The sequence below is a fragment of the Bufo bufo genome, chromosome 9, assembly GCF_905171765.1.
Source record: "Bufo bufo chromosome 9, aBufBuf1.1, whole genome shotgun sequence".
NCBI classification, from domain to species: Eukaryota; Metazoa; Chordata; class Amphibia; order Anura; family Bufonidae; genus Bufo; species Bufo bufo.
Window position 1 is genome coordinate 106,038,061 of NC_053397.1, and position 23,682 is coordinate 106,061,742.

A 23,682-nucleotide genomic window follows, 5' to 3' on the forward strand; every position below is an offset into this window, starting at 1 on the left:
AACCCAAACCTGAACTTCTGTGAAGAAGTTCGGGTCTGGGTACCACATTCAGTTTTTTATCACGCGCGTGCAAAACACATTGCACCCGCACGATAAAAACTGAACAACGGAATGCAATTGCAGTCAAACCTGACTGCAATTGGGTACCTACTCGCGCGGGTTTGCCGCAATACACCGGGACGCATCCGGACCTAATCCGGACACGCTCGTGTGAAAGAGGCCTAAGTGTTCTGTCAATTCCCCAGTTAATGTGATTTTTTTTTCCCAGAGGGTCACTTTAATGATTACAAGGCATTGCGAGTTATAACTAATGATGACCAATGAATGCTGCACTATTGATCCAGGGAAATTATTCATCTGCCATGTGGGGTCAGGAAGGAGTTGCTGCTCTATTGAACCATGGATGGCTGTCAGAAACTGGCAACACAAAAAACAGATTTTTTTTTCAAAAATGCTTTTCGTGTATCTAACAAAATAAAAAGACACTTGCTATTGCTGCATCTGTAATGATGACCTACCCCATCATGCGAACACCTCAACTCCAAAAAATCATAATGTCAAGCAATAATATAAAATATTACAAAAGTCATATGTACTGCAAACTAGCACCAATGATAATGGCAACTCAGTCACACTCTGTCGAGATAAAAATACAATAATGTATGGTTGTCAGAAAATAGCTGTACTGGTACCCAAAGGCTGTTCAAAAGTAATATGGCACCCATAAACCAATTCCTCAAAAGCCAAAAGGGGGTCTTTCCCTTCTGAACCCTTCAACATACCCAAATAGCAGTTCACATCCACATTTTTTACATTTCCGTACCTAGTAAAACAATTAAAAGGATGTGGTGTCTCAGATGGCACACGCTGGGCACAATATATTGGACAATGAAATGCAATATATGTGAAAAACTTGCTATTTTCACTTCGCACAGTTCACTGTGCATTCATTCTGCAAAACACTTGTGGCATCAAAATGCTCACTGCACCCCTTAATAAATACCTTAACCTCTTGGGGACATATGACGTACCGGTACGTCATGATGTCCTGATACTTAAGGACACATGACGTAACGGTACGTCATGTGTAGTTCCGATCAGCGGCGGGCGGTGAACGGAACAAGGTGCCTGCTCAAATCATTGAGCAGGCACCCTGGGACAATGTGCGGGGGGGTGTCCCATCAATTCAGACCTGCGGTTTGCGGCGTTTACGGGTGGTTGCGGCGGTGATCGGAAGGTGCCATCAGGTCCCCGTGCTGCTTTAAAGGGGACCGGATGGCATGGAAGGCAGCACGATGCCTTCCTTAGGCATCGGCACTGCCTTCCGGTGAAGAAGTATTGCATTCCAATGCATTCCAATACAGAAGCATTGGAATGCATTGCAAAGGGGATTAGACCCCCAAAAGTTGAAGTCCCAAAGTGGGAAAAAAAATAAAGTGAAAACAAAGTTGAAAAAATAAAGTTTTCCCCCAAAAAATGAAAAGTTTCAAGTAAAAGACAAAACAAAAACGTCATTTCCCCCACATAAAGTAAAAAAAAAAATTGCTACAAAATAGGAAAAAAAAAAAAAGTTTACATATTAGGTATCGCCGCGTCCGTATCGACCGGCTCTATAAACATATCACATGACCTAACCCCTCAGATGAACACCATAAAAAATAAAAACTGTGCTAAATAAATAATTTCTTTGTCACCTAAAGTGTAATAGCAAGCGATCAAAAAGTCGTATGCCCACCAAATAGTACCAATCTAACCGGCACCTCATCCCGCAAAAAATGAGCCCCTACCTAAGACAATCGCCCCAAAAAAAAAAAAATATGGCTCAGAATAAGGAGACACTAAAACATGATTTTTTTTTGTTTCAAAAATGATATTATTGTGTAAAACTTAAGTAAATAAAAAAAAAAGTATACATATTAGGTATCGCCGCGTCCGTACTAACCTTCTCTATAAAAATATCACATGACCTAACCCTTCAGGTGAACACCGTAAAAAATAAAAAATAAAAACGGTGTAAAAAAAGCTATTTTTTGTCACCTTACATCACAAAAAGTGTAATAGCAAGCGATCAAAAAGTCATATGCACCCCAAAATAGTGCAATCAAACCGTCATCTCATCCCACAAAAATCATACCCTACCCAAGATAATCGCCCAGAAACTGAAAAAACTATGACTCTCAGACTATGGAGACACTAAAACATGATTTTTTTTGTTTAAAAAATGAAATCATTGTGTAAAACATACATAACTAAAAAAAATAGTATACATATTAGGTAACCTGCTCTATAAAAATACCACATGATCTAACCTGTCAGATGAATGTTGTAAATAACAAAAAATGAAAACGGTGCCAAAACAGCTATTTCTTATTACCTTGCCTCACAAAAAGTGTAACATAGTAACATAGTACATAAGGCCGATCCAGTTCGGCCTGTCATCCTGCAAGTTGATCCAGACGAAGTAAAAAAAAAAAACTGTGAGGTAGAAGCCAATTTTCCCCACTTTAGGGGAATAAAAAATTCCTTCCCGACTCCAATCAGGCAATCAGAATAACTCCCTCGATCAGCAACCCCTCTCTAGTAGCTATAGCCTGTAATATTATTACACTCCAGAAATCCATCCAGGCCCCTCTTGAATTCCTTTATTGTACTCACCATCACCACCTCCTCAGGCAGAGAGTTCCATAGTCTCACTGCTCTTACCGTAAAGAATCCTTTTCTATGTTTGTGTACAAACCTTCTTTCCTCCAGACGCAGAGGATGTCCCCTCGTCACAGTCACAGTCCTGGGGATAAATAGATGATGGGATAGATCTCTGTACTGAACCCTGATATATTTATACATAGTAATTAGATCTCCCCTCAGTCGTCTTTTTTCTAAAGTGAATAACCCTAATTTTGATAACCTTTCAGGGTACTGTAGTCCACCCATTCCAGTTATTACTTTAGTTGCCCTACTTTGGACCCTCTCCCGCTCTGCTATGTCTGCCTTGTTCACAGGAGCCCAGAACTGTACACAGTACTCCATGTGTGGTCTGACTAGCCAGTGGTAGGACTATGTTCTTATCACGGGCATCTATGCCCCTTTTGATGTAACCCATTATCTTATTGGCCTTGGCAGCAGCTGCCTGACACTGTTTTTTGCAGGTTAGTTTGCTGTTTATTAAAATTCCTAGATCCTTTTCCATGTCTGTGTTACCGAGTGTTTTACCATTTAGTATGTACGGATGACTTGCATTATTCCTTCCCATGTGCACAACCTTACATTTGTCAGTGTTAAACCTCATCTGCCATTTATCTGCCCAAGCCTCCAACCTAACCAGATCCCTCTGTAGTAGTATACTGTCCTCATCAGTGTAAATTACTTTACACAGTTTAGTGTCATATGCGAAAATTTATATTTTACTATGCAAGCCTTCTACAAGATCATTAATAAATATTTTGAAGAGAATAGGGCCCAATACTGACCCCTGAGGTACTCCACTAGTGACAGTGACCCAATCTGAGTGTGTACCGTTAATAACCACCCTCTGTTTTCTATCACTCAGCCAGTTACTTACCCACATACAGACATTTTCTCCCAGTCTGAGCATTTTCATTTTATATACTAACCTTTTATGTGGTACAGTGTCAAATGCTTTGGAGAAGTCGAGATATACGACATCCATTGATTCGCCGCTGTCAAGTCATAGAAACCGATTAAATTAGTTTGACATGACCGATCCCTCATTCCGTTGAGATGCTCTAACATAGCATCTCTCAGAAAACCTTCAAACAGTTTACCCACAACAGATGTTAAACTTACCGGCCAACAGTTTCCAGGCTCTGTTTTTGGACCCTTTTTGAATATTGGCACCACATTTGCTATGTGCCAATCCTGTGGGACATTCCCTGTCAGTATAGAGTCCGCAAATATCAGAAATAAGGGTCTGGCAATGACATTACTTAATTCCCTTAGGATACGGGGGTGTATGCCATCCGGTCCTGGCGATTTGTCTATTTTAATCTTTTTAAGTCGCTGTTGTACTTCTTCCTGGGTCAGACAGGACACTTTTAATGGGGAATTTATTTTTACATTCAGCATTTCATCTGACAGTTTATTTTCTTCAGTGAATACATTGGAGAAAAAAATATTAAACAGGTTTGCTTTCTCCTCGTCCCTCTCTGCGACTCCCCCCTCATTACTCGTTAAAGGGCCGACACCTTCAGATTTATACTTTTTAACATTTATATAATTGAAGAACATTTTAGGGTTAGTTTTACTCTCTTTGGCAATCAATTAATATAGAGCAACCAAAAATCATTATTTCACTTCAAAGCCTTTAAAATCACCACCACAAGCTATGTAAATCACTACACTGGTCCTCAAAATGTGCAAAAGAATAGGGCCACATTTCTAAAACCAGCAAGCACAAAACCAATCCAACAAAATCTGCCCTCCAAAAACCATATGACGCTCCTTCCCTGCTGACCCCTGCAGTCTGCCCATACAGAGGTTTATGACCACATATGGAGTGTTTCTTTAAACTGCAGGATCATAAACCTGAAGCTTTTTGTTTCTGTTAACCTTTGATGTGTTACAGGAAAAAAAAATTATTTCAATAGAAAATCTGCAAAAAAAGGGAAATTTTTAAATGTCACCTCCATTTTGTTTTAATTCCTGTGGAACACGTTTCTAAAATCAGTTCTGAAAAGTTTGAGGGATGTAGTTCTTAAAATGAGTAATTTATGGGTGATTTCTATTATGTAAGCCCCTCAAAGTGGCCCCGCAAAAAAAATAGAACATGTCTTATTCTTGCCCGTTTTAGGCATTGTTACAATGAATCCGCAAAAAAAAAAATGGATGGCATATGGATGTCATCCGTTTTTTATTTTGCGGATCCGCAATTTGCAGACTGCAAAACACATACGGTAATATTTCTGGTAAATTTGTTCATAAAAAAGTTAAGTATCAGAAAAAATTATTTATATGACAAGCTGAATTGTCCAACATTAATAGAGGCATCATAAAACGTGTAAATACCTAGGCTCACAACTTAAATGTCTTTGAAAAGGTTGGCATGGATATTTGTCAGAGTTGTTGGAAAAGTTGGCAGATGCTGCCAATAAAAGTGAAATGTACCCAACACCATAAACCTTAGCTCTGTTTGGAACCAGAGAAGTTGTGTCACATAACAAAATCCACAGATGGATTCGGTAGACTTCTGCTCTAACATCTACAGACGTGCCGCTCCTCTACGATGCTGTGTTGTAAATCTATTCTTATTCACTTCTACTGATTATCTTAGGCTTTGTAGCATATGGAGCCTTACATGATGGGTTCCTTGTGTGTTATCTGGAGGATTTATGTTATATGTTGTAATCTGCCACGAATGCATCTGTTACTTCTTGTACTACCATAACTGTACCCTGTTTCACACTTCACATGCTTTCAAAATTAAAAAAATAATCCCTGCACTAAAAGATGTATGCACTTACGTACAAAAATGTAAAGGGGGTGGTAAACTGCCTGATGAGTATTTGGCCATGTAATACATGAATAGGCTGGGTTCACCTAGGTGGGAGCTGCTCTTACTTAATGGTGTTGCCTAATTTCATGATACTGACGACCTATGATAGGTCATCAATATCAGTTCAGTGGGTGCTAACTCCCAGCACCCTCCCATCAGGGGCTGTGGCGATTGTGTGAGTGCTGAATGTTTACCTGAGCGCCATCTACATTGTAGTGTACAGCTTCCTCCTCTAAGTTAATGGGACGAGCATTTTTACGTAATTATACTGCACCACCACTACATGGCAGAGAGCTTGCAGGTTAAGGGTCCATTCACACGTCCGTTTTTTCTTTCCTGATCTGTTCCGTTTTTTTGCGGAACAGATCTGGACCAGATCTGGACCCATTCATTTTCAATGGGTCCTGGAAAAAATCGGACAGCACAATGTGTGCTGTCCGTTTCCGTTGTTCCGTTCCTCATGTCCGTTTAAATATAAAACATGTCCTATTCTTTTCCGCAAAATTCGGATACTGGTACAATACAAAGTCAATGGATCCGCAAAAAACGGAAGACATTCAGATGTCATTACGTATGTCATCCATTTTATGCGGATTCCGTTCCTGGAAATTACATTTAATTTTTTTTTTTTTCAAAGAAATCCAAACAACTTTATTTGCTTATTGAAATTTATACATGTTTCCGTTTTTTGCGGATCCGCAAAAAACGGATGACATACGGATGACATACGGAAACATTTTCAGGAACAACGGATCCGCAAAAAACAGACCGAAAATCGGGATATAGAAAAATACTGACGTGTGAATGTAGCCTAAGGCTTATTGCACACGACAGTATATTTTCACGGTCCGCAAAACGGGGTCCCGTTTTTCCGTGATCCGTGACCGTTTTTTCGTCCGTGGGTCTTCCTTGATTTTTGGAGGATCCTCGGACATGAAAAAAAAGTCGTTTTGGTGTCCGCCTGGCCGTGCGGAGCCAAACGGATCCGTCCTGAATTACAATGCAAGTCAATGGGGACGGATCCGTTTGACGTTGACACAATATGGTGCCATTTCAAACGGATCCGTCCCCATTGACTTTCAATGTAAAGTCTGGAGTCCCTTTTATACTATCGGATCGGAGTTTTCTTGTAGCGTCCCCATCACCATGGGAACGCCTCTATGTTAGAATATACTGTCGGATATGAGTTAGATCGTGAAACCTCATTTCCGACAGTATATTCTAACACAGAGGCGTTCCCATGGTGATGGGGACGCTTCTAGTTAGAATATACTACAAACTGTGTACATGACTGCCCCCTGCTGCCTGGCAGCCCTGATCTCTTACAGGGGATATGATAGTACAATTAACCCATTCAGGTGCCGCACCTGAAGGGGTTAATTGTGCTGATCACGGCCCCCTGTAAGAGATCGGGTGCTGCCAGGCAGCAGGGGGCAGTCTTGTACACAGTTTGTAGTGTATTCTAACTAGAAGCGTCCCCATCACCATGGGAACGCTTCTGTGTTAGAATATACTGTCGGTTCTGAGTTTTCACGAAGTGAAAACTCAGCTATGAAAAAGCTTTTATGCAGACGGATCTTCGGATCCGTCTGTATAAAAAGTAACCTACGGCCACGGATCACGGACACGGATGCCAATCTTGTGTGCATCCGTGTTCTTTCACGGACCCATTGACTTGAATGGGTCCGTGAACCGTTGGCCGTGAAAAAAATAGGACAGGTCATATTTTTTTCACGGCCAGGAAACACGGATCTCGGATGCGGCTGCAAAACGGTGCATTTTCCGTTTTTTCCACGGACCCATTGAAAGTCATGGGGTCCGCGAAAAAAAATGAAAACGGCACAACGGCCACGGGTGCACACAACGGTCGTGTGAAAGAGGCCTAACAGTAAAGAGGACGCACGGCTCACATGATCAACACAATCCTTAAAACAGCTGATCAGAAGAGGTGCTTGGAGTCAGAACCCCACTGAGCCGATATTGGTGACCTATCCTGAAGACAGGTCAACAATATCATGAAACTGGAAAAACCCTTTAAAGAAATCCTGAGCATATACCCAAATACATTTCATAGCAACATAGTTTTTAAGGCTTAAAAAAGACATCTGTCCGTCCATTTCAGCCTGTTTTCCTGCAAGTTGATACAGAGGAAGGCAAAAAAAAACCCTGTGGGGTAGAAGCCAATTTTTTCCCAATTTAGGGGAAAAAAATCCTTCCCGACTCCAATCAGGCAATCAGAATAACTCCCTGGATCAACGACCCCTCTCTAGTAGCTATAGCCTGTAATATTATTACACTCCAGAAATACATCCAAGCCCCTCTTGAACTCTTTTAGTGAACTCACCATCACCACCTCCTCAGGCAGAGAGTTCCATAGTCTCACTGCTCTTACCGTAAAGAATCCTCTTCTATGTTTGTGTACAAACCTTCTTTCCTCCAGACGCAGAGGATGTCCCCTCGTCACAGTCCTGGGGATAAATAGATGATGGGATAGATCTCTGTACTGACCCCTGATATATTTATACATATTAATTAGATCTCCCCTCAGTCGTCTTTTTTCTAAATTGAATAACCCTAATGTTGATAATCTTAAAGGGGGTATGCTGGATAGGTAATCAATATCAGATCGGCGGGGAAGGGGGGGGGAGACTGATCAGCTGTTAGAAGAGGCTGGGGACTCCTTCTGCACCGCGGACTCTTCCTAGGCCATGTGATGTCACCGTACATAAGTCATATGGCCTGGCTGCAGCTCAGCCCCATTGAAGTGATCGGCTCCAAGCTGCAATACCAAGCACAGCCACTATACTATGTACGGCACTGTGCTTTGTAAGCTGCTGGGAGTCCGCTGTGCCCACCCGAGCTCTCGGGAGTGCAGTGGCTCCCTAAAGCAGCTGATCGGCATGGGTGCCTGGACTCAGAACCCACTGATCTGATAATGATAACTAGAGATGAGCAAGTCAAAGTTGATGAAGTGGAATTAGATCCAAATTTCAGGAAAATTTCTGTTCGCACCGAAGTCGAATTTCTTCACGCTTTATGTTAACGAATCGCATTTTTTCCTAAAATGGCTGCTGTACATGTTAGAACATGGAGCTAAGAACTCTGGGAATGAGGGATCACCCACAATGCCATGCATGCAGCCAATCAGCAAGGAGCCAGCCAGCCCCTGTTATGTCACAGCCCTATAAATAGCCTCAGCCATCTTGGTTTCTGCCATTTTCCAGTGTACTTAGTGCAGGGAGGGCAGGCGCTAGGGACAGTGCTAGGAAAGACTTTATTCTGCAGAAACAACGATTGAGAAGTTCAAGGAAAGATCACTCAAAGTGTAGGGAAAGAATAGGAAGGTATTACCCACACTATAGGGAGACAGCAGGGACCAATAGGAGAGTGTACAGCCTGGGTAATAGGAGTGATTACTATTACACCTTGCTTCACTAATTGGAGATCCAAATTGCTGTTATACTGCTGCTTTTAGGTTGTTTGCACTATATGATAACTCAGTAATTCCAGCAAACCTTGCTTGTTATTGGGGTGCAAGTGCTGTGTGATACAGCCATTTATGGGTTGTATTAATAGGAAAAATAAGTACGTGTTATTAGCCGTTTTGTGGTGAATTTACATTGTTATACAGCCATTTATGGGGTGTATTAATAGGAAATATACATACGTCTTAGCCGTTCTGCAGTGAATTTACATTGTTATACAGCCATTGCCGGGTGTATTAATAGGAAATATACATACATCTTATTAGCCGTTCTGCGGTGAAAGTACATTGTGTGGTTGTTAAGATAAGCGGGCGCAGTACAGAGGCAAAATACTCCAGTGTAATTCAAACTCCAGTGTTTATTCACACATGGTGCCAAAAACAAAACGGCACTTTTGCAGTGTTGGTGTTACTTCACACCCAATGGCAAGTTAATATAACAAAAAATCACCTTGGTGGCAGTTCTGCCTAAGAAAGTCCAAATACAGGCTTTAGGCAGCCTGTTCCCCTGACACACGGGTCTCAGCTCTCCAGCCCAGCACAGGCCTCAGATCCCAGCACACAGACATGGCTTCTGAGCCCAGCTGCCTATTTAAGGACAGCCGGTATTTGACCTCACGTGGCTGTAAATCAGCCCAGCAGCACATGCTGGGAGGAAAATACCTGTTTTCCCAGACCAAACCTCTACTGTGTCACAATTGTTATACAGCCATTTGTGGGGTGTATTAATAGGAAATATACATAAGTCTTATTAGCCATTCTGCAGTGAACGTACATAGTTATACAGCCATTTATGGGGTGTATTAAAGGTGTATATTTTTACCCAGGCAGCCCTGTGATGTTAGCATCGGAGCATTCTATGCTCCGATGCTCTCCCTTGCCCTGAGCCATTTTTACCTGATGAAGGGCACTTGAGTATTCCCAAGTTTTACTTGGCTAATAAAGAAGAAACTTATTTATCCTACATCCAAGTGTCCTGGGCGGTGTATTTGCGCCATCTTGCGGTCCTGCTATATTCACATTACAACTCCTTTGGAGAGAATTGGGCCTCATCTCCTGAAGTTCCTGGACGCTATGGCTGCACACCCGACTACCGGACATAGAATTCCTACAAGCCTACAGTAGAGTTGTGCCTATTTCTAGCACAACTCTATAAGGTGAGCCTCCATTTTTCATGTTACTAAACGGTTCCAAAAATCTGGAATGTACTTTCCTATGGTGCGCTCTTTTTTGCTTTTTCAGCAAGCACACGCCTAAATACACAGATACTCAGCGGTCTGGCAGTTTTTTTGTCAAGCCACCAGAGGAGGTAAACATGGCCATTTGCTGAATCTGTGGGCAGAAGGTGAAGCGTTGCCAGGGTGCCAGTGTTGGCACCACGGCCCTGCGTCAACACATGCAGCATCACCATAAAGTGGCCTGGAAGAACCGTGGTGCTAATGTGGTGGTCCAGCCTGCTGCAGCAACTGCTGCATCACCCAGTGGCCCGCACCCCTTTTCCTGCAGTAAAAGCGCCACCACCATAGTCGAAGGGAGCTGTCTGTCCTTCTCATCATCTACTGGTCCTGATGCTCCTGCTCCTTGTGCTCCCACTCCTCGTCAGTCATTTTGTCAGCAATTGATCACCGAAGCGATTGCCAAGAGACAACAGTATGCGTTCACTCATCCAACGGTGCAGAAGCTGAACGTGCTCCTGGCCAAGTTGCTGGTGCTGCAGTCCCTCCTTTTCCAAGTGGTGGACTCTGCACTTTTCAGAGAACTGATGGCTTGTCCCGAGCCGAAGTGGAGAGTTCCAAGCCGTCATTTCTTTGCGAAAAAGGCAATACCAGCCCTGCACACCTATGTTGAACAGAAAGTGGGCCAGTCCTTGAGTCTGTCCATGTCTGCCAAAGTGCACGGCAGTGCCGACGCGTGGAGCTGTAACTACGGTCAAGGACAGTATATGTCCTTTACGGCCCACTGGGTAAATGTGGTTCCTGCCCAGCGACACCAGCAACTTGGCCAGGTGACGCAGCTTCCGCCTCAATGTTCTCACGCTGTTGGTCCTGCGACAATGTCTGCCTCTGCCTCCTCATCCTCCCCCGTGTCCTCAGCCTCCACTGCAGGGACAATTCACAGTGCTCTTGTAGCATACCACAAGTGCAGGGCACGGTGGTGTCACGCTGTTCTGCACCTAGTTTGCCTGGGTAAACGCAGTCACACAGGGGAGGAACTGCTCCACGTCCTTCATCAAGAAATCGAATCTCAGCTTTCTCCTCGACAACTTAAAATCGGAACCATGGTCTCCGACAACAGGAAGAACATGGTGTTGGTGCTGCATCAAGGAGGTCTGAGCCATGCGCCCTGCATGGCGCACGTGTTCAATATGGTTGTAAAGAGGTTCCTGAAGTCTTCCATCCATCTGCAAGACTTCCTGAAAATGGCCAGGAAACTGTGCATGCACTTCAGCCACTCCTACACTGCAAAGCACACCGTCCTTGAGCTACAAAGGCAGAATGACGTTCCCAACATCATCCCCTCCATATGTTGGGACTGACAATATGCAGTACGCAGCCCTGCAGGTCATGGTTAATAGGCAAACGAGGGTTGCTCTTGGTTACTCACAGCTTATAGGAGACCCTGGGCAGGCGTACAGCAGTGATGGAGAGGCTGGCACAAAAGTCCTCTAGGGCACTCTCAGTGTATAGGGACCAGGCCGGTGGTAGGTGAGATGCCCTGGGTGTTGCAGATTTAATGTGCCGGTGGCAAGATCCCTTTAAGTTTGTGACGCCACTGCCGGTAACGGTTGCACACCGATTTATAATAGGAATAATTGAGGAACACGATGTTGTGGTGAACCAGAACTTCCTTTTACTGGAAACAATTAACTATTTAAGGTCTTTTGGTAAAGTTCCATATGTCACAGTAGCAGTCACAAGCAGGCTTATACAATTGGCAGGCACATTGTTCTTGCAAGATACTCAGAGGGTTAACACACTTAAAGATCAGGCCGTACTTTTCCTCAGAAATCCTGTCTGTTTTTATCCCAAGGCCCGTATGCCCTATTGTTGGCTTTATCCTTGGTTAGGGAAACTTCCTTAGGTATATATCCTTGCTTTCAATATGAATCCTTCTGCCTTTCAGCTCTCTTGTCTAGCTGGAATACTGGCTCTGCTCTGCTCTGCTCTGTTATGGGAACTTGTTTCTCAGGAGGCAAACCCTTCTCCTGGTGGGGCAACTTCTGAGCTTGCTTTACTCAGGAACCTCAGGCAGGTTAGACTGCACTCACTAGCCTCCTGGACTACACTGCCCTGCCTTTTCCTGTCTGGACCTGGCTATTTATATTAGGGGTTCCCTAGCTCCCTCTATTGTCTTGGAGGTGGAACTACACCCTAACAGGCCTGATACAGGAAATACACAGGAAAATCACATAAAACATCATATAAAATACAATGACCATATTGACCCCTGTGTAGTAACCACAATTACCTAGTGGGACACTACATATATGAACAGAGAATGGCCATAAACCTTTCTTGATCATACAAGCAGACAGAGGTACTCCCTTGTGTAACTTCCGTGTTAGCCAGTGGCAGCTCATGCGTGACACCTGCCATTTGCTCGGGCCCTTTGAGGAGGCCACTTTATTTGTCAGTCGCCAGGTCTAGGAGATGAACAGTGTTATTCCACTGCTTCATGTCCTGGAACAGATGCTGTTAAATCTGGCTGGCCAGGGGACAGGAGACGTGGCGACTACATCTCATGGCCACATGAGCCCTGTGGGGGCTGAACTAGAGGAGAAGGAGGACATTTGAACACAAGCAATGCATAGAGAAATGGGTGGTTTTTCTACACAGGTGACAGGAGAGGAGGAGCAGGAGCAGCCGGAGGAGCTACAGGGGAAGACGAGTCAGATGACCCAGACAAACCGTAGCAGTATGCAGTGGAGATGAAGGCAGGGAGTCCTTCCGAGTCACTTGCGCAAATGGACTGTTGCATGCAAAGTTGCTTGCATAGTGACACCTGAATTGTCACCATTCGGCAGAGGGAGGACTACTGGCTCTCCACCATGTTAGACCCTCGCTAACGGTCCAAAATGGGGGCTTTTTTCCACCTGCTGAGAGGGAGGACAAACTGAACTACTATCGAGACATCCTATGTACTCAGTTGGCCACTGCCTACTGTATGTGCACCATTGCCCATCCTCACGCAGGTCTGACCGGGGGGGGGGCCTCTGTGCTCACGTTCCACTGCCATGGCTACTGGGGGGAGTACCAGCTCCATCAGCAGCAATTTAAGTCTAGAGTCGCTGATGAGCAGTTTTCTTCACCCGCCTAGTGAGGAAACTACTCACAGCAGCAGCAACTAGACATGGATCAGAACCTGAACCAGCAGGTTGTGGCATACTTGTACTGCACCCTGCCACCCCAAATATCCCCTGGACTACTGGGCAGCCAAACTCGATTTGTCGCCGCAACAGGCTGATTTTGCCCTAGACAAGCTTTCCTGCCCGGCCAGCAGTGTGGCATCAGAGTGGGTGTTTAGTGCAGCAGGGCCATAGTTACCCCAATGAGAACTCGCTTGTCCACCAAAAATGTGGAGCTGTGGGTTAGCCAGGATTTCCACACACCAGTGCCTGATATATCAGACTAGATCATCCATAGTGCCACACCTAAACTTTGTCAAAAGAGACCTGTTTCTTCTGGCTATCTGCTTAATCTACTATTCTGATGCTGTCACCCGCCTGATGCCACACACCTGCTGCCAGGTGCTCCTACTGCCACCCACCATCTTCAGCTGGTACTGGTATTGCCCCCCACCTCACCACTCTGTCACTGGGCCACTCTGTGGTCTCCTCATGCTGCTGCTACCTCACTACTTTCACTGGGTCACTCTGTCGTCTCCCCATGCTGCTGATACCTCAGCACTCTGTGTTCTTCTCATGCTGCTGCCACCTCACCACTCTGTGGTCTCCTCATGCTGCTGTTACCTCAACACTCTGTCACTGGGCCACTCTGTGGTCTCCTCATGCTACTGCCACCTCACCACACTGTGGTCTCCTCATGTTGCTGCTACCTCAAAAATCTGTCACTGTGCCAATTTGTGGTCTCCTCATGCTGCTGCCACCTCACCACTCTGTGGTCTCCTCATGCTGTTGCCACCTCTCCACTCTGTGGTCTCATCATGCTGCTGCCACCTCAACACTCTGTCACTGGGCCACTCTGTGGTCTCCTCATGCTGCTGCTACCTCACCACTTTGTGGTTTCCTCATGCTGCTGCCCTCTCACCACTCTGTGGTCTCCTCATGCTGCTGCCAACTCAAAGCTCTGTGGTCTCCTCATGCTGCTGCCAACTCAACACTCTGTGGTCTCCTCATGCCGCTGCCACCTCACCACTCTGTGACTGGGCCACTGTGTTGCAATGCTCGGTGGTGTGGGAATTTTTCAGCAAGCCGCTGGAGGACGATCAGCATGGCCCACTCTGTCACTGGGCCACTGTCTTGACGGCTAATGCAATACCTCATGCGATTCCGACCCTCACCACTCAGTGACTGGGCCACTGTGTTGATGACCCATGCGATTCCTCATGTAATTCCCACCCTCACCACTCTGTGACTGGGCCACTGTGTTGACTCCTCATGCGGTTGCCACCTCAACACTCATGGTGGCACTACTTGTTTCAGCGTGTAACATAACAGGTTCTGTGGAAATCTATGTGGAATCAGCTGACGACGGTGTAAAAGGAGTGTGCTTCTTCTTGACGCTAACACTGACCTGTAAGGCTGAGTTCACACTTGAGTTACTTGAGTCAGTTTTGGCCCTGTAACTGACCAAATAAGTGAAGTGTGAAGTGATTTTAACATTAACGCCTATTATCTGCGTTTCATTCTGACTCACAGTACTGTTTCACTAGCACAGCGGGCTCCCTATGCATGTTTATGCAATGCACAATGTTCTATACTACTATGCAAGCTCCCAGCAGCAAGGAAATAGCTGTTTTTTAACGCAATTCGTCACAAATAACTTTGGATCGAATCTTTTTGGAAAATTTGACAAACCAACCGAATCGAATTTTTTAGAAATTCGCTCATCTATAATGATAACCTATTATAGGTTATAATGATAACCTAGTATAGGTTATTGTTATTATTTCCTGGCTAACCCTTTTAATGCTTTCTCTCCTTTTATAATCCACTCCTGATTTTGACTTCCAAAACTGCATCAAGAAACCTGTGGCCGTACCCTAATGCATTTTGGAAACATCTCATTGTGGAAAAGCTTTCCTGATCCTATAGAACTGTATCTTTAAAAAATAAGAAAGGAGGGGCGCCTCCTAGTGTAGTAATATTGGAGCAGGAGATGTACAGTGTGTGTTATATATTAATGCACTAACCTAATAGCTTTGTGGAGGCATGATGCTGCTAAGAACATGTGTGTTTTGCAGGGTATTTTATTTTTAATCAAGAAATTTGTAGGAAATGTTTCTAGAATTTAGCAAACACATACCATAAAAACCTCTACTTTATTTATTTATTTTTTCCTACAGAAGTTAGTAAAGAAACTATAACTCTAAGGTCTGTTTCACACGAGCGAATGCCTTGCGTGTCATCCGCTGCGTAAAAGACAGCCAAGCTGCGCTCTGGACAGCAGAGACACGGAGCATTAACATGATTGACAACTTTATCTCACTGTGATTTTGTATTAAAAAGGTCATAATGCTCCTTGTCTCTGCTGTCCAGTGCGGGGCTTGGCTGTCTTTCACGCAGTGGATGACACGCATGGCATCCGCTCCTGTGAAACAGCCCTAAGGCTTTATTTATGCACTCCATTTTTTTTTTTCTACTTTTTAAATAGTTTTTTTGTACATCTGTGTTTAGTCTAAAAGACAAAACTGTACCAAGATGTGCTGTGTGAAGAATGGTTTATGAGCACATTGTATTGTAAAAAACAATGCTCTGAAGTTACACTAAATAAAGCAGGCATACTTGAAGGCTGTGCTCACACGTCATTGGCCGCTGTGGCGACTTTTGTGCCGCATTGGTGACAGGTCACATTGATGCAATTTTTGTATGTCTATGTGTATGTTTTTAACGTTCGTTTTGCATCCTTTATATAACGTTAGGAAAAAATTAACATTAAAAATGGATGAATTTCATTGACTTTTGTTTAAAACCCCAACCCCTGTAGTGCCCTCAGTATATATTATGTCCCCCCCACAGTAGTTATAACAGCCCCATAGTACCTCCAGTATCTATAATATCCCCCATTAAAAATAATGGCCCCCAGTTGTGCCCCCAGTATATATATTGGCCCCCCGATGTGCCCCCAGTAAATATATATTTTTGTCCCAACACAGCGCCCCTTGTAGATATAATGTCCTCATTGTGTCCTCTGTAGACAATATCCCCATTGTGCCCTTTGTAGATATAGTAGCCTGCCCTCGCCACCCCTTCCACCCTCAGTAGTACCAACAAATAAAACAAACAAGAAAATGATTGCCACACCTAGGAGCACTTGCTCTGCACTAGAGACTGCAGGACCTGGCACTCCCAGCGTCGTGACATTATATGATTATTCTGGCAGTGTCAGGTCCCACATGCTTAGGCTAGTACATTCTATTCACCCTGTGGTGCCCCCTTTAGTAGTGATAGATGAGGTCTCTATGATACCACACAAGTAACATACTGCCATGGCTTGCCCTGGCTGAATAATATGATGTGATGGATATACATAATAACAGAGAGAGAGAGAGAACCTTGCTCTTTATTCCTAAGTCCACTCTTTTTTCATTTTTAGGGTTATTATAAAAGAACTCCAGACTATGTTCTCATAAGAGAATGGAAGAGACAAGGCTGTTTTGCCGTGCCAATGATTCATTCTACAATGCTTATTGATCTTCGAAAGCAAGCCTCCATGAATCTGCAGTTCTACCCTCCACATGATGACTTTACATGGAGTTTTGATGACATAATTGTATTTGCCTTCTCTTGCAGATATGCAGGTATGTATAAGGGGAAAGGATGAATAAGATATTTGGAAGACACTTAAACCCATCTTCATATTGCAGTACACTTGCAAGTTTAGCTGATCTGAATATGCTAATTACTGTACTATTACATTTAGAGCCCCTTCTGCCATGAGGCAAGATACACATCTTGCCTCAGGGAGCAGCAAATTATGGTGGAGTCCCCACCATTTATACTCATAGGCTGCAGACCCCTAGGTCTGAAGCCTATAAGGCAGTGGAATACTGCAGTAGGTTGCGATGACATCACCACAAATTCCTACACAAGGTTTCAGGCAGCACAATTATATTTTCCTGAATGGCTTCGTCCTTATGGAGGCATTCGTGACCACATCATCGTGCCACCTGAGACCCGCTTTCGGAAGTCAGCGCAAGGGGGCATCATACTATAGGATGGATTACAGACAAAGAGAGCATTACACACTACTCTCAAAAAGTTTGGGCTATTTGGCTTGTGAGTGAAATTTCAGGATGAACCTAAAATGCACTCTAACCTTTACAGGTGAACTTAATGTGACCTTCTTTAACAAGGAACTTAACAGTAAAATTCACAACAGGTGTTTGATCCATGAACCAATACATTTCATGATTCAATTAGAATTGGTATTTAACCACCTCCCGACCGCCTAACGCAGGGATGCGTCCTGCGGGCGGCCGGGTTATTCCTCCTGGACGCATATACGCGTCATCTCGCGAGACTTCCTGTGAAGGCGCGCTGACAGGAGCACGTGTTCACAGGATCGCGAGGTAAACAAGTTGATCTACAGCCTGCCTGCGGCGATCATTCGCTGGCAGGCTGTAGTGCGATTTTTTTTTAACATCAGAAAGGTATATTAGACGCTGTTTTGTTAATTAGACGCTGTTTTGTGTCCTCTGGTGGTCCCTTTTGCTTGGATCGACCACCAGAGGACACAGGCAGCTCTGTAAGTAGCACCAATCACCACACTACACTACACCCCCCCCCCTGTCACTTACTAACCCCTTATTAACCCCTGATCACCCCATTTAGACTCCCTGATCACCCCGTGTCATTGATCACCCCCCTGTAAGGCTCCATTCAGACGTCCGTATGTGTTTTGCGGATCCACGGATCCGCAAAACATGGACACCGGCAATGTGCTTTCCGCATTTTGCGGATCCGCACATTGCCAGAACTATATAGAAAATGCCTTTTTGCGGACAAGAATAGGACATGTTCTATATTTTTGTGGAACGGAAGTGCGGACCCGGAAGTGCAGATCCGCAATTCCGGATCCGAGCGGGACAAAATCTGTCCCCATAGAAATGAATGGGTCTGCAATTCCGTTCCGAAAAATGCGGAACAGAATTGCGGACGTGTGAATGGGGCCTAAGGGTCCCTTATCACCGCCAGTTAGTTAGCCACTTGTTAGGTAGTTAGCGCCCACCGCACCGCAGTCACTGATTAGTCGCTGATTAGCGCCATCGCTGTCGCTAATCAGCACTAGTACTATATAGTATCTGTAAGTGATCAAGACTGATCGCAATCAGATCTATATCAGTACATTAGGGTCACCTTAGGCTCTACAAAAAACCCAGTGTTCGCCCGATCAGGCCTGATCTTGTGCGCACACTTGCGTTCAGTCCGCGCCACCGCAGTGACAGAAATGTTTTTTTTTCTGATCACTGCAAAAACACCGTAAAATCGCTGCTGCGCTAAAAAGATCACTTTTGAGCTTTTTGGATCTTTATTAGCGATCGCAGCTTTTTTTTTTTTTTGCACATTTTTTGGCAGAGATTTTTTCATCCACATTGATCGATGCGAATTAAGAAATCTGTACCGTTCATTTTTTCTTTCAGCCCAGAGGCTGAACGGAAAAAAATTATCTCATTACCCGTATGCTCAATATAAGGTCTCATGCACATGACCGTGCCGTTTTTTGCAGTCCGCAAACCGTGGATGCGCAAAAAACAGAAGGCGCCCGTGTTGACTTCCGCAATTTGCGGAACAGAACGGGCGCCGGCAATATAAATGCCTATTCTTGTCCGCAAAGCGCGGACAAGAATAGGACATGTTATATTTTTTTAGCGGGGCCGCGGAACGGAGCCTCGGATGCGGACAGCACACAGAGTGCTGTCCGCATCTTTTGCGGCCCCATTGAAATGAATGGGTCCGCATCCGAGCCGCCAAAACGGCGGCTCGGATGCGGACCCAAACAACGGTCGTGTGCATGAGGCCTAAGGAGAATAGTAGAAACTCCTAATGCTGGCCATACATGTAATGATTGCGGAGACCCTCAAATACCAGGGCAGTACAAACACCCCACAAATGACCCCATTTTGGAAAGAAGACACCCCAAGGTATTCACTGAGGGGCATATTGAGTCCATGAAAGATTGAACTTTTTGTCACAAGTTAGCGGAAAGGGAGACTTTGTGAGAAAAAAAATTATAAAAATCTATTTCCGCTAACTTGTGCCAAAAAAAAAAAAATCTTCTATGAACTCGCCATGCCCCTCACGGAATACCTTGGGGTGTCTTCTTTCCAAAATAGGGTCACATGTGGGGTATTTATACTGCCCTGGCATTTTAGGGGCCCTAAAGCGTGAGAAGAAGTCTGGAATCCAAATGCCTAAAAATGCCCTCCTAAAAGGTACTCGTTGGACTTTCGGCCCCTTTGCGCATCTTGGCTGCAAAAAAGTGTCACACATGTGGTATCGCCGTACTCAGGATAAGTATGGCAATGTGTTTTGGGGTGTCTTTTTACATATACCCATGCTGGGTGAGAGAAATATCTCTGTAAATTGACAACTTTGTATAAAGAAATTGGAAAAGTTGTCATTTACAGAGATATTTCTCTCACCCAGCATGGGTATATGTAAAAATACACCCCAAAACACATCGCCCTACTTCTTCTGAGTACGGCGATACCACATGTGTGACACTTTTTTGCAGCCTAGGTGCGCAAAGGGGCCCAAATTCCAATGAGTACTTTTAGGATTTCACAGGGCATTTTTTACGCATTTGGATTCCAAACTACTTCTCACGCTTTAGGGCCCCTAAAATACCAGGGCAGTATAAATACCCCACAAGTGACCCCATTTTGGAAAGAAGACACCCCAAGGTATTTTGTGAGGGGCATGGCGAGTTCATGTAAAATAAAAAATTTTGTCACAAGTTAGTGGAATATGAGACTTTGTAAGAGAAAAAAATATATATAATAATCTTTTTCCGCTAACTTGTGTAAAAAAAAAAAATGGGGTCACTTGTGGGGTATTTATACTGCCTTGGTATTTTAGGGGCCCTAAAGCGTGAGAAGTAGTTTGGAATCCAAATGCGTAAAAAATGCCCTGTGAAATTCTAAAGGTACTCATTGGAATTTGGGCCCCTTTGTGCACCTAGGCTGCAAAAAAGTGTCACACATGTGGTATCGCCGTACTCAGGAGAAGTAGGGCAATGTGTTTTGGGGTGTATTTTTACATATACCCATACTGTGTGTGAGAAATATCTCTATAAATGACAACTTTTTAATTTTTTTTATACAAAGTTGTCAATTTACAGAGATATTTCGCTCACCCAGCATGGGTATATGTAAAAATACACCCCAAAACACATTGCCCTACTTTTCCTGAGTACGGCGATACCACATGTGTAACACTTTTTTGCAGCCTATGTGCGTAAAGGGGCCGAAAGTCAGAGTACCTTTAGGCTTTACAGGGTTGCTCACAATTTAGCCCCGCCCAAAATGCCAGAACAGAAAACACACCCCACAAATGACCCCATTTCGGAAAGTAGACACCCCAAGGTATTCACTGAGGGGCATAGTGAGTCTGTGGGAGATTATTTTCTTTTTTGCCAGAAGTTAGCAGAAATGGAAACTTAATTTTTTTATTTCTTTTCTCAGAAAGTGTCATTTTCCGCTAACTTGTGAAAAAAAATGTAATCATACATGAACTCACCATGCCCCTCCGCGAATACTTTGGGGTGTCTTCTTTCTAAAATGGGGTCATTTGGGGGGTATTTATACTATCCTGGCATTCTAGCACCTCAAGAAACATGACAGGTGCTCAGAAAGTCAGAGCTGCTTCAAAATGCGGAAATTCAAATTTTTGTACCATAGTTTGTAAATGCTATAACTTATTATACACTTATTGGATTTTTTTTTATCAAAGACATGTAGCACAATAAATTCTGACACAAACTTGTATAGAAATGTAATTATATTTGAATAATTTAATCAGAGAAAGTTAAAAATACACCTTTTTTTGAGAAAATTGCGGCCTATTTTGATTAATATCGGAAAAACGAAAAATCTTAGCAGCAATCAAATACCACCAAAAGAAAGCTGTATTTGTGAGAAGAAAAGGAGGTAAAATTCATTTGGGTGGGAAGTTGTATGACCGAGCAATAAACCGTGAAAGTAGTGAAGTGCAGAATTGTAAAAAGTGGTCTGGTCATTAAGGGGGTTTAAGCTAGGGGGGCTGAGGTGGTTAAACAGTCCTCCTCATCATGCTGTTCACATTTTGACATCATGAGACCAAAACAACACATAACAATTGATCAACAGTACCTCACCATTGCGAGGTTTCAAACAGGATGTTCTCAGACGGAAGTGGCCACTGAGCTTAGAGAGTCACATAGTATCATCAGCAGATAGCAACAGAGGTACAGAGAGACTGGAAGAGTCACAGAAAGGCATAGAAGTGGACGTCCTTTGGCCACATCCCACAATGATGACCGCTTCACTGTGAACAATGCCCTGCGGAACCGGATGATGAATGCCACACAACTCCAGGCATTTAAGGGAGGTGAGAGGCACCCAAGTGTCACGTCAGACCATTCTTTACCATTTACATCAGAGTGGTCTGCGTGCTGGACGACATGCAAGGGTACCTGACCACAGGCGTCATCGTCTTGCATGGGCCATGGAGAAGCTATTCTGGACGAGAAACCAGTGGGCCTCTGTGCTGTTCACTGATGAAAGTCAATTCACGCTGAGATGAAATGATGGCTGCCAACAATGTTGGAGACATCAAGGAGAGAGCGCTATGCATCAGCCACTGTCACCAGACAAGCCTTTGGTGGTGGCGGTGTTACAGTGAGGGCAAATGTGTCTACTCAATACAGAACTGCCCTACACGTTGTGAATAGTACAGTGACAACCCCATACTACTTGAATAACATCATTAATCCAGTCATTGTGCCTCTGCATGAACAACCCAGGCCTAATTTCATCTTCATGGGCGACAATGCACCAGCTCATCGAGGTTGCATCCTTAGGGAACGGCTGCTTGAGACTGGCTTACCTCAAATAAAGTGGTCTGCCCTTTCTCCAGACCTGAATCCCATTGAAAACCTATGGGATCAGCTGAGTCGCCGTTTAGAGGCTCATAACTCTTTACCCCAGAATCTCAATGACCTAAGGGCCACCCTTCAAGAAGTGCGGGATGCCATACCTCAGCAGACAATAAGTCGACTTGTGAACAACATGAAACGTCATTGTCAAGCTGTAAATGATGCTCAAAACCACATGACAGGTTATTGAGACTTAATTTTTTGTGGGGGTACACCCACCACTGTTGTTGGATTTTGTTTAAAAAAAAATTTTGAGATGAGAAAATACCATTGCATGCTTCTGCTTAAATGCCCTACTTTCATGATATAATACAGGTGAAACTCGAAAAATTTGAATATTGTGCAAAAGTCCATTTATTTCAGTAATACAAATTAAAAGGAATTGCATTAATGCAGCTTAAAATTAGAATTTTGGGGAAAGGTTCAATATTCTAGGCTCAAAGTGTCACACTCTAGTCAGCTAATAATCCATACCCCCTAACGAAAGGGTACCTCAAAATTGTGACTTTGGTGTTTCATAAGCTGTAAGCCATAATCATCCAAATTATAACAAATAAAGGCTTGAAGTATCTCGCTTTGTATGTAATGAGTCTATCTCATATGTTAGTTTCACCTTTTAAGTTGCATTACTGAAATAAATGAACTTTGCACAATATTCTAATTTTTCGAGTTTCACCTGTACATTTTCCATAAATTTACCTGAAAGCCAAATACCACTAACTTTTGTGATTAGTGTCTATTCTACCACTACAGGGGGGAGCATTATATATACCACCACTATAGGGGGGCATTATACTTCAGGCTGGAGCACTACAGGAAGCATTATACATACCAGCACTACAGGGGGGAGCATTATATATACCACCACTATAGGGGGGCATTATACTACAGGCTGGAGCACTACAGGAAGCATTATACATACCAGCACTACAAGGGGGTGCATTATTCTTAATGGCACTACAGGGAGCATTATAATACAGGGGGCTCTACAGCAGTCATTATAACTACAGGGGGCATTGCAGCAGGGATGTACAAGGAAGATATTGTCAAAGGTTGTTCTGAACTCTGAATGGAGAAGGTGAGGAATGAGAATGTCTACATCAGAGAAGAAATCACTGGATGCAAGAGGTATGTAGTGCGATATTACTCTGTATGTATCATAGCGCTGTATTTAATGTCCATCCACATGTGCCTTTAACTGTAGGGCTGGAAGTATTGGATTGATTATTTGTACTTTAGCACTGGGGTGAATGTGTGTGGGGAGGGATTTCAATTGCGTCTCAGGCAGCTGAAAGTTTAGGTGCACCGCTGCCTATATTACAGGAACAGAACCAAGTTGTGTCTAATGAAATGCCTGTCTACTGTTTCAGTAC

At 43.9% G+C, this 23,682-nt stretch overlaps 1 protein-coding gene across 1 annotated transcript in view; it reads left to right on the top strand.

Annotated features, from left to right (window-relative positions):
• COLGALT2 (collagen beta(1-O)galactosyltransferase 2) overlaps positions 1-23,682 on the top strand; it is a 175,064-nt gene that overhangs the window by 103,261 nt on the left and 48,121 nt on the right. The window contains exon 5 of the mRNA XM_040408284.1: positions 16,769-16,973. Coding sequence (XP_040264218.1) covers positions 16,769-16,973 — 205 coding nt within the window. The remainder of the gene's footprint in view (positions 1-16,768; positions 16,974-23,682) is intronic.